Raw genomic sequence first — 17,875 nt, forward strand, 5'->3', positions numbered from 1 at the left:
AGAGGATAATTCCTCAAATATGTGGGCTGTTCATACCTAGAGCCCATTGTAACTTCAGGGTCTTGTTTTGTACAGATCCATTCATTATGTAAAACAATTAGGCACAGGCTCAGCCCGGACAACTAGGGAAAAAAGTTAGATTTTTTTTTTTAGATGAAAATTTGTTTCAAAAATAGTTGCTGATTATTCTTTGACAAATTTAAGCTTTATGTACCTTTAATCATTAAAGAAAAAAGTTAGACGTGACTTCTTGAATACTCAACTTAAATAATATACTTCCTAACATTTGCGAACATTCTTCATTCATACTACTCGCTTCCGGGTGGGAACTCCATTGAAAAAGTCCAGAGGAAACTGCGGGTTTAGAGAAATCTTTACGGCGCCACCGGTCCGCCATATTGGCTCAAAGCCTATTAACCTGACAAGGGAACCGTGAGGAAAGGCTTGGCGCCAAGATGGAGGGTAAGGGAGCAGTTTCATAACTCCCGTGTAGGAGGAGCTTGGTTTTCTGGAAGCTCTGTAGAGCTGAGCGTCCGGGCCAAACGGGCGATAGTGGGAAGAAATAAAAGGTAAACCAGAGGCTGCAAAGTCTTGTCAAGCCGAGGTAAAAGACGAGGAGTGCGACGCGCGTGGTTTTGTACGCCAAGGACTTGAACCAGGTCGTCCGTTACACTACAAGAGGACTCTGTGTATATGCGCGCGCACACCCCCGAAAACACTGAAGAGTAAACCCGCAGCTGTTTGGGATGTGAAGATAACCGTAACCCACCTGGTTCAGCGCTGTAACCCGAACCTGATGCACAACACTGCCTTACCGGCTCGTTTCGCCCTCTGTCAGCACAACACTGAAAACGGTGACCATGTCTGCGTCGTTACGGGGATTGTCACGCTGGTGAAGTAGTTTACTATGTTGTTTGACAACCCTGTGAGGTTTGCTTTTTGAAACGGGGGGGCACGATACCGGGAAAGGCGGGGCAGAGCCCTGGAATACGCAGCTCTTCCCTGTGCCGGTTCACTCGCAGCGGGGGATTTTTATTTTTTGGGGGGAAGCGGGTACAGGGGGTCGACGAAGGAGGCAACAACTGGGATTTGGAAACCTTTCTTTGCAACTCTTTCCCGACTTACCCTGCTGCTGGCGACACGAGCGGCGTTTTGTCAGTTATTCCTGACACTGTCGTCTGCCCGTAGCACTCCTTTTAGGACCATAAATTGAGGTTTGGGACGCATTTCTTTTTCTTTTGGTGGGGGGGGGGGGGGTGGATAATTTTTCCCCAACCGGGGTCGGACTATGGCGGACGACGACATTCTCTTTGAAGATGTGTACGAGCTCTGCGAGGTCATCGGCAAGTAAGTGTTGCTCTGCTGCTTTTTTTGTTGTTGTCATTTTGCAGTTTTTCTCGTTGGCTTTCCGATTGCCCCCCTCTGATGTTCCTGAAGATCTGGCACACGCGCTCCTGCACGCGCAGCCTGAAGCGTCCCCGTGCGCGCCCACAACAAGCGTGGCAATATTTGTGTAGGAACTAATGGCGCGTCCTTGGTCATCAGAAGTGAACGTAAACAGACCCTAATCCTACTTTTGCGCCCTATGTAGCACTATATCGTTCTACAGAGGCGCAAGCCTCCCCCGAAACAACTTATCACGGGAGATGTAATTGTCTCTTTATGATGCCACGAGCTCATAACACCAAGTTTTATCGCCCTTATTCCCAGATGAAGCTAAAGAGCCGTTGTGCCTGCGTGGGTTGTGTGTTACAGTTGCCCATACACGCACTACTTGGCTACGCGGCTGTGCTTTGACTTGGTGGCACTTGTCAACTTGCTGCAGAGATTAAAGGGCAGGGCACACACCATCCATGAGTCATGCTGTCCGCACATCTGGCGAGCGTTAGTGACCGAAGGTCTAATCCAGACTACTTGGGAGTAACATTCCCTGCACGGGTAAGCTGATAGCAGTGCATGCATTTTGGGAATGTTTTTGCACAGAGAAGCTGTATTTCTAATTACCCTTCTGAGGAATGGGATCCAATATTTAAGAGCCGTTATGCTCACACTATATTAATAAAAACTGCGAGGCTTTTGTTGCATCTTCTGGGACTGTTACAGTCGCAGTATAAATGAGCAGTAAGACCACTTTAAACTCTCAAGATAATATCTTCGTTGTTAAATGTGGCTGGAATTTCACAAAGTTTGGTGTAATTACTTTTGTGTAATCCTGTTTGGCTGTAACAAAGCTGGGTATATCATTAACCGTTATCCCTGTAATTATAATCTGTTGCAAACCAAGCAGAATGTATTGATGGTATCAGTGTGTGAAGGCAGGTGTGGCTGTGAATGTTTCCATGCTGCTGTTGAAATTACTAATAACCAGCTCTACCCACCAAATAGATGGTCCGGTTCTTTCTTTTCCTCCTCCAATCTAACAATCTGGATTCTGTAGTCCTTAACCTTCATGGTCTTTCAGTTTCGCTTGTCTTAATGGCTGCAGCACTTAAAAGCATGCCTGGGGCTTCCCAACTTGTCATTGCAGCGCTTCATAAAGGAACTGAGGATGGTAAGAGAAGAGAAGCGGCTGCTTTGTTTTGTTGAGTAGTGGGAATCTGAGGGGAAAAACTGTTTCTGCTCTGAATAACTGAGTGTGTCATCCAAACGTCTGGTGCTGAATGAAGCACTTCATTGGGCGCACAAACAGAAGCTCCGTGTGAATCAGTTGCTTGGCAGGCCCAGGCAGACGTAGTCAGTCAGTCATGGCAGGGCTGACTGGTTATGGGACTTCTGCTGTGTCACAGAGATGGTTGGCTGTGTGACGGGGTGATAAGACCTGCAGCGCATGCACTACATGTTTAGGCAAGCCTGAAAACACAGAGTGTGTTCTCTTTATCCCCATACAGTCACAAGCAATTTCTCCCTCACTCCCCCCCCCCCCCCCCCGAAAAAAAAAATCCTCCTGTCCTCATGTAAAAAATACAATCATTAAAAATCTTGAGCCAGGATCTGAGACAAGCGGCTTTGAGTCAGCCGCACATAGACACACTCGCCCCCAGTTTTGCAAAGCGCAGCCCTTCCTTAGTGTTTCGGACAGTCTGTGATTTACAGTTTGCATGAGGAGAGACAGCGGCCCTTTTATCAGCCGACCTGCTGTTCTCCGTGTGGAGGGCTGCTGCAGCCACAGCTTCTTTTTAAGTCTCCACTGAAGCACCAATTGCGGCTTGTCATCCTGAAAGAGACGGGCTTGACCGGAGGAAAACCCAACCAGATGACGACACCGCAGTCAGCAAAGGCATGACTTTTAAAAAGCCTGACACCCTGGATGCTCGTGTGTGTGTGTGTGTGTGTGTGTGTGTGTGTTTGTTTTCGGCAGGGTTAGACCCACATACAATTCAGAATAGCCTAAAAATAGGCTATTCTGAATTGTGCTCAGATAACACTGTGTGTGTCCCAGATCGTGTGCTTTGTTAGGTTTAGGGATGGTCTGGAAAACGTGCATTGTTTGAAGAAAATTTTGTACCACGCTTGTATTTCATTTTATTTTTTTTCTTAAGCATGCTGACCTCGGACAAAAGCCTGTCACCCACGCGTGCGTGAGTGCATTGTGTGTACATCTGTCTTGTTGCTGTCACATTGATCCCGCCTTCTGTGCTACTGCATTCTGAGGCATAAAAACAAAAGGATGGGGCAAAGGAGGGAGTAAATAGAGTTGTTTGGGGCTGGAAGACGAGAAGGAGCAGAGGAAATTTGGGTTGGAAGATGAGAAAAGAGAGGCTGCGTTGGAGATGGGATGAGCGAGGGAGCAGGCGAGGGCAGGGGCACAGTAGACGGAGGCAGTCCATTAGTTTGAGTCACACATTAAGAGACATCCTGTGCCTTCGGGCCGTGCTCTTTCCGAGTTCATCCTTGGAAGAAGTTGTCCGTGTGTGCCTGTATTTCTCATGGCAGGGGGCATAACACAGCAGTGTGCATAAAACAATGGACTCCAAAGAAGAGGCTATTTACCATTGTTTTGTTTTTTTAAATCCTTGCAGCTCTAAACTGTACTGCAGTTAATGCTTGATGACAACAGAAACATGCTAATTTCAATGCATCCAGCCTATGATGTCATGCTGTAGCTGCACGGTGTGGTCTGCGCTGTATTAACAGCACCGATGCCACAGTCACAGGCCATTGAGAGTTTATGCAGCGAACCATAGGGTGTGTGTGCTCTGACATCTCCTCTGTTAATGAAGCCCGAAACAGGAGCTAATATTACCCAGCTGAATTGATCAATGGGCTTCCTGTCCTGAATATTTGGCCTTGCTGTGGATTCAACAGTGGATATTGTTCTAGAACATACATCACCGTGGAGCCGATCCGCTCCACTGTGAATAAAACAAATTACCCTCCATTTGCATACCTCATAGCCTAGGAGGACACTCGGGGGTGCTGTACAAAGCCTGAATGTCATTATAACTCTCAGCCCAAGGAGGTGTGTGTTAAAGTTTGTGTGTGTTTGGTGCCTGTTGTCAATTCTTGCAGTCGTGTGGTCTTATGTGTCCTTTTTTTTAAAAAGAGGTGACAGGGAGTTTTAGCCCTAAGGCCTGGCTCCATCTCCTGTGCATGTGTGCCATTCGCCTCATGGAGTGAAGTGCCACTGCTCTGTAACCCACAGGGAATGAAATACCTGCTAGTTCACTGTTTTACTGAAGACCTTTTCTGCTTCATGTGGAAGGAATTATGGTAATAACAAGGAGGTCTGGTAAGTCTCCCTTGTCCTTGCACTTTCCTCCAACTAACCAGATTACTTAATTACATATTTTAGAGGCTGTGTTTTGTGGATTTTTTTCCCCCCACATTACCCGTGTTAATTAAGCATGTGCAATGCTGACCTAGATCAGGACAGACCCATTCCCTACAGGAGTTGAGTTGTTCGCGGCCTTGCGGTTGGTTTTATTAAGTGGTTACAATTGTGGCTAGCTTCTGCTAGCTAATGTTGAGAATGACCGGTGGGCAGTATTAGTGTGGATCAATGAATTGGCCAGAAGGGTATGACAAAGAAACAAACACAGTCATGGCACTGCAAGGCCCATGGGCTATGAGTCAGTAGGTCAAACGCTGCTTCGTTTACATTGTCAGAAAAATTGCATTTCAAAAGGCATCCTTCTAATAATGGGAATTAATGGCACTTGGGTTCACAGTTCAAAGATTATTCCCCCAAAGTAAAAAAAATAAAATAAAAAAAAATAAAAATTGCTTGTATTACTGTTGACATGCTTCCCAACACAACAGCTATTTGCTATGTGTCACTTCATTGAGTTTAAGTTATTGAGTGAGACATTAAGACCTGTGTTTGAAGCATATTAATAGAATAATTTGACAAAAACTGAGCTGCTGTGCAGTGCAGGCAATCCAAGGAGTTTACGGCCAAGCTTTCCCAGATGAAATTCTAGCGTTTAATTCTTTTAGCTGGCTTTAATTAGAAGGATTCAAGTTGCATAGTCCAGAGAGAAATGGGTGATGCCACAGTTGCCTCCCCCCCCCACAGGGTGTTTGCTGTGACTGTTCTTTAGCACCTTTTCCATAAATCCATTTTAATTGGGAGACAACAAAAGGTAGAGAATAACATCAAATTACCAAAAAAGGTCATTTTGACAATTTTTAAATAATGTGTCAACAGTAATGGTTGTGACTGAATTGGGACCATGGCCTTGTGGGAATACATTCATAGTGTTGTCTCCAGGGCCTATGCCTGCTGCACTGTTTGTGTGTATATGCAGGCAGCTTGTATTATGTGATCTTTGCCTCTCTGTCGGGTTTTGGAGGGAAATATCTGCTGAAAGGCTGGTTCCCGCATGCACAATTAAACATAGATGATTTAACAGAGATCTTGCTCTGAACCACTAAAACATTTATCTGTCTTCATCAAGCTGGGGAAAACACCCTTAGCAGATCCTAGCAGCTCTACATGTGCAGCCCTATGTAAATAAAACTACATTTGCTATCTTGTTGAAACCACCCTCACAAGAACAAGGTTTCTTGATGTCACACAATGGCTGCCTCCTGGAGAATGCCTAGTTTGTGGTCACAGGTATGGCTTTCACACTGAGATGTAGAATTTCTTCGAGTGGTATTCCTCTGTTTGAGAGTAGGGCTGCCACGATTAGTCGACTAGTCACGATTACGTCGACTATCAAAATCGTCGACGACTAATTTAATAGTCGACGCGTCGTTTGAAGCTTTGTAAGATCCCAAAAGACGCAGGAATAAGTAGTAGGATTTAAGAGTGTAATAACGGACTGAAACAGAAGATGGCAGCAATGCATGTACAAGGATGCCAGCTGCCGTTAAACCCCGAAGAAGAAGAAGCTGTGTCCCAGAATTCATAGCGCAGCCCAGCTCAGTTTCCAACAATGGCGGCAGCTAGTTAGTTTTAATATTACTCTTATTATTCTTTCTGGGTCACAAAATAAACGTTTAACATATTTTCAGGCGAGAATGTAGCTGTGTAAACCTCAAATATCTGCTCAGTTTATCAGGACACCACATATTTTAAAAAGCGCTCTGACGTTTTCAGAGACGTCTGTTACCCACTAGCTCGATAGCGAGCCGGGGGCAAGGCTAACTAGAGCCGTGAGAACACCGGACTCCTGGCAAATCGTTTTCAAACCCACCGCTGTCTTTCGCTACTCAGGTTAAACATGATATATAAGTCACTTAGATAACTTAACAATGTTATTGTTTGGCTTTTTTTAGTATTTTATTTGTTCCTGAGTAAATCGGTTTGGCTGAGATTAAAGTTATAGTTTTTACACAGCTGAATAAACATCAAGCAGACAGCTGATTATCAGAAGTGTGAGATGCTCCAGAATTTACTCCGGTGTCCTGTTATATTTTAGATAGCAAGGAGTTTATTAAACTTCACCGAAACAATCTGCAAATTTCATTAAAATTTAATAAACTATCATCTTGTCTTTATTTTTAGTTAGCACAGACCTTAAACACTTAAAGCTGTAAGCTAATGATAGTTATATTAGACCAGATGCTGCTGGTGCAATAAGCTGTAGTTTTACGTCCAGTGGATGATGATCTGATTAGTCGACTAATCGCAAAAATAATCGGTGACTAGTCGACTATCCAAATAATCGTTTGTGGCAGCCCTATCTGAAAAGATAAATGGATCTTGCATATTTCAGTGTTGCATTCCAGGCTTGTGTTTCTAAAAAATAAATAAATAAAAATGCTTTTTTAGGGTAGACACAACCTATTCTCTACTAAACACTCAGTCTGACAGGCATGGATGGAGTCACAGGTTCATTTTAGGTTAAATACAGATGTTTTTTCACATCACTGGGGTGTCATGTATGCATAGCAGTACTTTAGTGCAGCATAAATGAAGCTGTTTTCTAGGGACCTCTTTGTACTTCTTGTTTCCAGATGTTTGCATAGTGGGAAGGGAAAAAACGTGCCACCTGACCTTTTTACTAATAGAGCAATCAGTCATGTTCTTGAGATGACACGAAAGAGAGGCCTGTTTTTATGTGGTCACTTTCACTGTTGTCAGATTGCAAGAGTATTTCACTTTCCTTAGCAGTTGCTTTTAGGACTAAAACATTCATACAGGCTCATCCTCCTGCCGTGCCTTGAAATTTGGATTGAAGATCTCAAATGTTTCTATAACTCTTGGCTCCTGGCTCGCTTTACAAGTGACATGGTAGCATGTTCTGCCTGGAAATGGTCTAAAATGGGAATTTAAACTTGCTGTCAACAGTTATTTAATTTGCTTGGCTTCAAAACATTGGATAATTTCCTTAGTAGAAAGACGTGTGTTTATCATCACAGACACTGGTATTCAAGAAGGAGGATGATCATTTTCAGTGCAGTAAGTGCCTAGATTTTGCACACATTACTAAGGTAAACTCCTTTTCTTGGTTTCCATATTTCCTAGTTTGTGTCTTTTCTTCATTCTGGAAGGATCAGCTGTCTTAGCGTGTATCACTATAACCCCAATACCAAAAAACCTGGGACATTGTGCGTTCTGTTTTTAATTTACATTTTTCAAAATGTAATATAGAAAACATCAAATGTTTGAACTGATAAAAATGTACAATTTGAAATTGATGGCAGCAACATGTCTCAAAGTTGTGAACAGTTTTACACTTTGCCTCGGTTCCAGTCTTTTGTTACTCCTGTCCCAACTTTTGAGATGTTGCTGTCATCAGATTCAAAGCAAACTAATATTTATCATGTAATAGTAAATATTGGATTTGTTGTTTTCTGTGTTCTATTGTGAATAACATAAGGGTTTTGAGATTTGCAGTTCTGTTTTTATTTACATTTTAAACGCTGTCCATTTATTGGACTTGGGGTTGTATATTCATAGGCTGTGTTCACACTCGTAAAAGAACGCGTTGAAGAGCCTGTTTAAGTGCCAAAACATGCTGGTTTGAAAGAAGTATAGTCGGAGCCACCAAGTCAATAACCATTCACATAACAGACACTTTTACCTCCCGTGGGGAAAAATGAACTGTTCTTACTGCAGTCAGCCAGCTTTTTCTCACAAAGAAGAAGTAGACCTTAATCTACCAGCCTCCAGTGATATAAAAATAATTTTACCTGGCAGAACACAGAAGTTGTTCATTTGCTGGTGCCTTGATTGGACAGTTATTTTGTGGTATTTTATAATGGGTGATTTTTGACCCCAAACGAATGCAATAAAATCTAAAAGTCCCACAAAGAAGAAGAAGAAAGAAGAAAGTGTGTACATTATTGTACTTTATTGTAACCCCCATTTTCTGATGGGTGAAAATGTCAACTTTTGGTTGTAGTCTGATGCTGAAAACAGCAATTTTTTTAACATGCTTCCAGAAGCCAATAAACTGTCAAGTTAGAGCTCTTATTCATTGATGGGCAACGTTATCTCTCTCGCAAAAGAACTTTGAAAACAAGTTTGAGGCACAGAGGTACTTGCATAAACCTTTACTAAGAAAAGATGCACGTATCAGTATAAATGATATAATCCAATTCTGTATCCTATTTGAAAATAATGATACAATTTAAAGCATTGAGCAGTATTGGCCTAGAACTCCGTAGGAAATTGCTGGTAGCAAATTGTTTGACTTTTGGAGTGATGAGGATTGTTTTTACATATTGTGAAAGGGTTTAATTTTCTTGGTAAGCATGCCGACCTAATCAGCTCCAGTCTGGTAGGAGTATCCACAGAAAATCAAACAGTTAAGTCACAATTAAAGACAGTGTAGAAAACACTGGTCACTGTTTTTTAGCTTGATGGGACGCCTGTACCTCACAGACATATTGCACAGAAAATAGTTGCATTGAATAGAATAGCTTTTTATTTATTTTGCCACTTTGCAAAAAATTAATTTGTAAAGTGCACGGCAATTTCTGTTAGATGTTTAGACTCTTACGTCAGGAAAACCGTTTTAGCATCAGCACCATAATATTCCATGCGCTCTCTCTGGACATGGGCATAAACCTCATGACCAGATTTGAAGAATTCACAAATAATAATAATGATCTGACTTTCAATGAATATTTAACAGTAAATTAAAAAAAACAAACCCTGCTATACTAGCAGGAAGTTGTTGTAAAGCGATTTATGTTTAGTTGAGAGAGGGCCCTCAGTGTTCAACCAGCTGTCTTGTCCCTCATACCTGCCCTGAGTCCCAGATGAAGGGCACTGAAGCATGGCAGGCAGTGCACACAGTCACATAAGACGTACCCACCAGTTAACATGTGCACTGTTTTGTATGTGTGAGCACATGTGCCTCCAAGTCAGGAGTTTGCGGTCACAGCAGGTTTCTGTTGGCTAACAAGGCTAAAGTGGCTTCATTAATGCATTATTAATGCAATATCATTCAGCTGACCCGCATGTCCGAATACCCTCCCACAGAGCTTTCATGTGTGTATAATTAGGTTTAACAGCAGGTTATAACACACAAAGGTTCATTTACAGAGGTGATGACATTCTTTGGAGTTACCAAAAGCTGCTGATGCAGTAAGTGATATTTCAGAGCTTTACCTTCACATCCTTTCTTTTGTTTCGGGTTTATTTTCACTGCCCTCGTGTCAGTGTTGGGACCTCCTCAGTCTAAACCAGTTTCCATACCGTATGCCAAAGCACACACTGTCACCCGAGTTACAGCTGAGCCTGAAGGAAAATAAAACACCCACCTTGTAACACACAGGGAAAAGGCATTTCTGCTGTTTTTGTAGGAGTAGCAGAAAACGGTGTTCATTCTTTGAACCAGCACAGACTATCAGAAGCCACTGGCTCAAAAATGTGTTTACTGGTTTCTTGCAGCAGCCAAATGAGAGCTGTGCCTAAATCAGAAAAACTGCTGGGCTTAATGTCTGACATGTGCTCTCAGTGACAGTTGGTCCTGTTTGTTCAGTGGAGGAGGAAGGAGGAAAAAAAATGTAGGAAGAGAGAGGTTAGACTTACACACTCGAAGCGGGAACCCTCCTGTGCTAAAGATGGTTTGCAGATGTTGAGAGACTTTGCAGTGATTTCATCTGTGTTCACTTTCATCTCTTTCATATATGACACAAAAACACAAAATCTACCTGTTGCATAATTCAGGCTAAGATGTAGTGTCTTGCCACACAAAGAAAAATTGCACAAGCTGAGGACAGTTACAGAGGTCACAAATAACAGGTCTGCATTATGTGTTTACTTTCTGGGAGACATAACAAGAATCACAAGAACCTGGAATGTGTGCTGTGTCTGTGATATAATGAGAGCTGAGAGGTAGAGCTGTGCTGGTCACGATGTAAAGCTGTGCTGCTGCTGTGTTTAAGTACCTCATAGTGTCTTAGCATGCATATTAAAGGAGCTCAGAGTCATGTGATGTGCTCAAATATCGTGGTTCTGGTTAGGATTATAGCAAAACTAACCAAACTATTTTTGTCAAGGTTCAAGCATTAGGGGGATTACTTAAGGGGACAGTGTAGGGTGGTGGTGGGGGAGGGGGGGGCTGCTTGGGAGAGATGATTGTGCAAAGGCTTTGGATTGTATTGGAGAGAATAGTAGATGCTAACATATCCTGTGGAACTGAAGTGTATTTGTGGCAGGGGCTTCTTGTGCAAAGGCATATTGATGCTTTATTAAATAAATTCATGAACGATATGTGTACATCATGACAATAACAGAGTAATAATCAGCAACTCCCTCTCCACTCAGTTCATTATTCTGTTGATGGATTCCAACACTGTCGTCTCATATTGTGAGAAGGACTGCAGACCTTGTGTTGCTCTGTAGCCTCAGTAAGCCAGTCCGTGCTCACTGCAGATTCTGCTTGGAGTGGTCTGTTTATTTCACAGTGGACTTGTAGAGAAGAACAAAACCTACACTCTATCTGCAGTCCACAGTTGGAGAGCTTTGTCCAAACATGGCTCAAAAGACTCTAGAGAGTAGCTGACATCAATGACCACTCAAAATAACATTGTAGATGAGCTAAATAAAACTTTGACAGTATTGCTGATAGATTAAAAAGTAAGATTTTTGTTTAAACCTCTTTATTTGTATCATCCACTAATATACTTCCAACTGTTTTATCAGCATTAAACAAAAATACAGACATGCTGAAAGACTAAGAAGGCTGCGGACATTTGGCCCTTTAGCACACATACTGTAATTTTACACTCTGTGTGATATCAGAATTTAACACCATCTTTAGATAAGTGGTCGTATGAATTTGCACTGAAAAAGAACTGGACCTAGGGTGGATCCCCGAGGCTTGCCAGGCTCAGTTGCAGCAAACTGCTGAAAACTTTGTCAAGTGCACAGCAATTTCTGTTAGATGGATAGAAGTCAAACTGTTTCCTGCCTTAAGGCTTTCTCTTCTTAGTGGCAGGCCCGTGGTTGATGGAGATGGACATGAAAGCCTGCTGATATACTGCTGTTATACATGAGGTTTCCCCCCCTGCTGTATTAAGCTAATGCTCTATAAGTGTTTCTATAGAGCTACATGACTAGAAACAAGAATTACTCATTAACTTTACGGTTAAATATCAGCCCACTTTGCTCCTTATGTGCTTTCTGTCTCTCAGATCCTTCTGTTCTTCACACTGTCTCTCTGATGGCTGTGTGCAAAATGCAGGTTTATTTAATTAACCTCTATTTAGCGAGGCAGGTCTATTAAGAAGAAATTTATACTTTCAAGTCAGGTGGAGGTGGAAAACATTTGCATTTCTCTTCTTCAGTGAGCTGGTGCTGTGTTGATTCATTTAAATGTACTGTGTGTCTCAACACTTAACAGGATAGAAGTGGTGATTCATGTATCTGTCGTAAAGTGAAACAGAAAAAGCTGTTGCTAAATGGCTGAATTGTAAACAAAGAATTACAGGGCTGCACCTTAGTGTAGGAATGACCTTTGGCAACTGATAATTCATTCTTTGTTGGATCACTGTTGATCAAACAAACTCAGATCCACCTTTTATATGTGTTTGAGTTTCATTTAAGATGAATGTCCCAGGCGAGCATATATTGACATAAATTCAGTATTTTGACAAGGGTTGAGACAAAGTTTATCATTTAAATGTGTTTTCTTAATAAGCAGGAGAGTGGCCATGAATTTCTTTTTAAATCATTTGAATAGTCAATGTTTTAAAAAAACAACAACAAACAAACAAAAAAAAAACTGGGAGAGTTTTTACCTTCACAGGTGGGATGTAACACTTCCACCAGAAGGTGGTGATTAGTGTACCTACAAAGCCCCAATCAACAATAAGAAAAGAAAGTGAATTTGCTCTCACTACCAGGCCTCGGGAAAACTCACGTACGCACAGGAAAAACATGGAAGACCAAATACTGCTGCAAAAGTTTAGAAATTCATTCAGAAAATTACTCAACGTTCAAAGCACCTGGTAAAGCTAGCTCATTGCAGGTCTGCCACTATTATGTGTAGTCAGATCCTGGAGTCTGTTAGTCTGACACTTAATTCTTTACAAACCTATAAAGACTTCTAGGCTCTAACAAGTTACTACTACATTAAAACTGTTAATTGGACAAACACACACAGAGCTACCTTGCTTTGCTGCCCTGGGGGATGAGTATGAATTTGTGTCTAAGATCTACATAGCCGTTAGTTAAAACATTAGCATTTACCATTCAGATCAACCGATTTTCACTTCATATTTGATTTTGTGATGGGCCTTGTCACATGAAGCTGGTTGTGTTTACTTTAGTGCATCCAGTTGTTCCAGCATCTGGCTTAAATGCCAATTTAATTTGTTTACACTGTAGCCGATTCATACCTGACTACACACGCGCGCGCGCGCACACACACACACACACACACACACGTCTGTATAGCTACAAGCTGTGTTTGTGTTGTATGTGCGGCATGTTCACATGCCTGTGCTCTGTGGCTGCATGTGCAGTCTGATACGTTCTGATGGTGGCCCCAGTGTAAATGAGAATAGATGAGCTCCATTTATTTCATTCAATTAGTCTGTGTTGTTTCTGTGTTTAGCATGCTTTTGTCTGAATGGTAATAACGGGCACCTGAGAGAGGAAGTGCTTGTGTGGTTGGAAGAATGAGAAACCCTGATCACACTCTTGCCACCCTGCCACCCAAACAATGGTGGATATTGATTAGATGAACATTGAAGATGAAAGTTGACTTGAAATGCACAGACAAAAAGGAGGCAGGATACTTTGCCAGAACTGCTTGTCAGACGGTACCTTTAAAACCACCCTGCTCTCACATATATTTCCATATCAGATCGGAGGAGAATTGGGGGTCTATTCAACCACACATCCACGCTGGCCTCATATTGTGTTAACCAGATATGAAGAGTAGACTGCTTAAAACCAAAGAACATAAATATTCAAGAACTCCTGCTCTTTGGACTTTTGTTCTATTTCTACTTCATAGAGGAAGTTTATAATGGCTGGGTTCTGTTTAACCACATCCCCAAAACGTGCATTTTATAGGGTAAATTGTTTTCTTCTACAAAATGTCATTATGTTTTTAACAGAAAGGGTCAATACACTTGATAGTATCAAGGATGTTATGGATGTATGGATGAATGTCATTCTGCATTAGGGATGTGTTACTTTGATTTCACATATTAAAACAAATACAACTTTTTATAAATACATAAGTTTCTGTTTTGATTTCTCTGTTCTTCTAATGGTTGTTTTATTTATCATTTGACAAAAGGTGCCATCAAAGAAACTATGTATAAATCTATAATGATTACCTCCTCGCCATGCTGTTGAGTACGGCTTTCGTGAATCACCTTGAATTCCAATACTTGGAAGCGCCTTTTATATATGCACGTTCATAAACACTAATTTTCCCACTGGACATCACCCTGTACCCGTTGACCTGTTGTAGCCCATGGCTGTGGTGTAGTTTAAATTTAAGTTTAAATATTTATAATGGTGGAAGATGAGATGCAGTTTATGGTACACGTGGTTGTCAGGCACAGGTAATGAATATTACATCTTTAGATTTCAGCGTGTGTCTGTTTTATTCAGCTGGCTGTATATTGGGAAGATGTTTAGCAGTCAGCCGCTGAATGTGGCTGCACCCACAGAAATCGGAAGAAAATGAAAAGAAACAAGATGGATGAGAAAGAGATGAAGGTAAAGTGATAATGTGGAGGTTAGGAGGCTTTTAATATTTGGAGGAGCAGCAATGTGGAGGGTCTTAACGGGCTGCAGCCACATTTAGCATGGGGTGTTATGGCTGTGTTGACATATTGTCTGACAGATGGGTGACACATGCTCAGTGTCCCAGCCCCATTGTAACTACAAGGGGGACTTGGTATCAGAGGCACAGAGCAAGACTTGCTGAAGGGAGCCTGGTGGAAAACCACATTGTCTTACTTCAAGCTGCCACAATCTCACAGTACAGTGCACAATTAGCACCTTAGTTACCCCTTTATCTGGCTTCCTGTTCAGTGTCTCTGCTCTCAGGTAAAATGCCACTTCAAAATCAGTAAATCCTCAAAAGCCAACAAGTGTGCACTGGCAGCATGTTTCCTGTTTTCTGTCTTTGTGCTTTATACGTAAAAATCGCTGAACCACAAAATAATACTACTCTGGAAAGTCCAAACTCTGGTGTCATATTTGCATCAGTCTCGTCTGTCTCCTTTCAAGATGGTCAGCCTCGAGTTTGAGTAGTAGGTGGCATGATTCGGCTGTCCCACTCAGGATGATAAATGGATTATCAGGAAGCTCTATTCTCTTCCTACCTAAAAGCCACGTGATGTGTACTGAACCACACGTACACCAGCACTCCACGCACCGTGGGCTCTCTGACTCTTTTGTGTCACTCCCACTGCTGCCCTTGTGTGGTGTCTCAGCTCTTATTTGTTCCCTTTTTCTCTGTCTGTCAGTAGCTTAAATGGAGCTGTCATTACTCATCCCTTCCATACAAGTGCTCATATAACTCCTTGGAAAGGTGGAAAAGAACGGCACCACTGTCATTTTTTTTGGCCTTCTCTGCCCTACCATCTGGAGCATGATGGGTATGCCCTGTGAGCGGGTGCGGTGAGGAAATATGCTCCAAAATATCTCTCATCTAAATCTGTCAGCTAAAGGCGCACATGCACAGCAGCATGAATGTGACAAACACTCAGTGACCGTGTTCACCTTCTCCAGGACTAGTGTGCTCTTCATTGTGAGGAGCCTGTAGTGTTAAATCACTGCTTATTTGTTTATTTTGTCCATCCATTATGGATGCGTTTGTGCTTCGTGGATGCATGCGATCGTGGCTAATGAGTTGGCAGTTCGTCTTGTAATCGGTAGGTTGCCGGTTCGAGCCCCGGCTTGGACAGTCTCGGTCATTGTGTGCTTGGGTAAGACACTTCACCCGTTGCCTACTGGTGGTGGTCAGAGGGCCCGGTGGCGCCAGTGTCTGGCAGCCTCTCCTCTGTCAGTGCACCCCAGGGTCGCTGTGGCTACAATGTAGCTTGCCATCACCAGAGTGTGAATGGGTGGATGACTGGATGTGTGGTGGGGTCCTCGCTTTGGGGTCCTCAGGGACTAGTAAAGCTATACAAATACAGTCCATTTACCATTACAGAGGAAATGGACTGCTAGAGATTCTCATTCACACACATTCTCAAATATTTGCCCTCTCTTCCGGCCTCTGACTATACCTCCTAGTAGAGCAGGGCGATATGGCCAAAAATATTTATCACGATATATATTTGAAAATTTGCGATAACGATATAACCGACGATATAATTGATGCGAGACAAAATACAACTCCACAACATTACTAGCGCAAAAAGACAACCTTCCATTTATTTTCACTTAAACAAGAAGCTGGTTTTTATGTACATTAAAGCTTTATAAAAATGTAACAGTGCAAATGCAAATTCCTTGCTGAAAGTTTAACCAAAAGGCATTTCCAGTAGAAATGGGCTGACATATACTGAGCATAACCATGTATAATATCCACTGAAGTTAAAAAGAGGTGCTTTGCAACATTAAACTGCAGTGTGCAGTACGTATTTTTCGCACCATAAGGTGCACGGGATTATAAGGCACATTAAGCGAAACAAAGCAGTCAGATAAATCAAACTTTATTAAACTCATTCTTCTTGCTTCCTCCACTTCTGTACCATTGATTCATTAATGTTGAATTCTCTGGCAGCTGCTCTATTCCCATGTTGTTGCAGTATATTAATGACTAACCTCGTATTGTGGATGGATTATCTCAGTTGTTCTCCTGACTGAAGTTTGGTCCGTTTACAGCATCCTGCCATGCGATTGCATTTGTCTCTAACCATGAAGAACCTTCACGTTAACTTTTATAAGTGGAAAAGTGTATAGTGTTCGTCCTCCAGCTTCACTGTTTATGTTATGCTAACATAGCTGTGTCGCTAGCGATCACGTAGCACATCATTATATACCAGCTAGCCCAACTTCAGTAACCCTACAAACGTCACTGCTGTTTAGTTTCCTGTCTTCATTTATGTTGGAAGTGATAGCAGAGCTGTACGTTTTAATTTGTTCAGAAATCTCTCAGTCAGAACATGCTATATCATGCTTAGGTAACTAGCGAAACTAGCGAGCTAACTTCCGCTAGCTTCCTGCTAACTTCTAACTCCATTAAATGTAATAACTTTTGTTTTCATGGATGCCTGGAAGTTAAACTTTATAGTTACACCTGGTAAAGCAGCAATGCTGATCGTTTTACTAAAGATGAAAGAATTTAGACAGTTTTTAACTCTCAGTGATGCTGCAGTGTTGTTTGACCTGAAGCATACGGAGTTTAGGACCCAGATTACTCCCAGATTTAAGAGCATTTTAGTCCGACAAATACGACAATAACAACGGCCGCTTGCATGTTCTGCAAAAAAAATGTGCTTTGTTGTGTATCTGACGGACAAACACCAAACCAGTTCCACATCACGGAAGTTGCACCATTTTTACAAACCAATTCTGGTTCATCTGTTTCACTCAACAATCAGCCATGTGCGTATGAAAACAAAGGCACTGCGCATGCGCGCTTTACTCCCATTCTATCGCGATATTTCATTTTCCTATCGTTGCCTAACATTATACCGGTATTACCGTGAACGGTATAATATGGCCCAGCCCTACCTACTAGTTGTTTGCTGCTGGGGCTGGTTGAGCGGGAGTGATGAGAAACTCAGTTGAGATCAGGTGAACTCTGGAAGAATGAGTCATTGATGGGAGGAGGAGTGGGGAGGAGGATGCCTGCGTGAGGCATGATTACACCAGCTTGTTCTCTGGTCGAGGACAGCAGTGTTGCAGCTGCCTTTAAATCACCTGCTGAGATGAGAGAGGGAGTGTTAGCTAGTGTTATCATCATGGATTTTAAGGAATACTGCCATTATAACTATAAGATTAAGATTATGAAACAATACAGTTGCTATAATATAAATCTAATCAGTGGTG

At 42.1% G+C, this 17,875-nt stretch overlaps 1 protein-coding gene across 13 annotated transcripts in view; it reads left to right on the forward strand.

The window, feature by feature from the left end:
* The first annotated feature begins 365 nt into the window (after positions 1-365).
* The window catches only part of caska (calcium/calmodulin-dependent serine protein kinase a), a 172,514-nt gene continuing 155,004 nt past the window's right edge, over positions 366-17,875 (forward strand). For 6 of the 13 annotated variants that reach the window (XM_026144184.1, XM_026144192.1, XM_026144185.1 and 3 more), the window contains exon 1: positions 368-1,347. In XM_026144184.1, the coding sequence (XP_025999969.1) occupies positions 1,289-1,347 (59 nt within the window). In that variant the 5' untranslated portion in view covers positions 368-1,288. Of the gene's footprint in view, positions 1,348-17,875 lie in introns of all 13 variants that reach the window. The other 7 variants (XM_026144189.1, XM_026144186.1, XM_026144194.1 and 4 more) reach the window with 4 other exon arrangements.

The sequence above is a fragment of the Astatotilapia calliptera genome, chromosome 16 (genome assembly GCF_900246225.1).
Source record: "Astatotilapia calliptera chromosome 16, fAstCal1.2, whole genome shotgun sequence".
Taxonomy (NCBI): Eukaryota; Metazoa; Chordata; class Actinopteri; order Cichliformes; family Cichlidae; genus Astatotilapia; species Astatotilapia calliptera.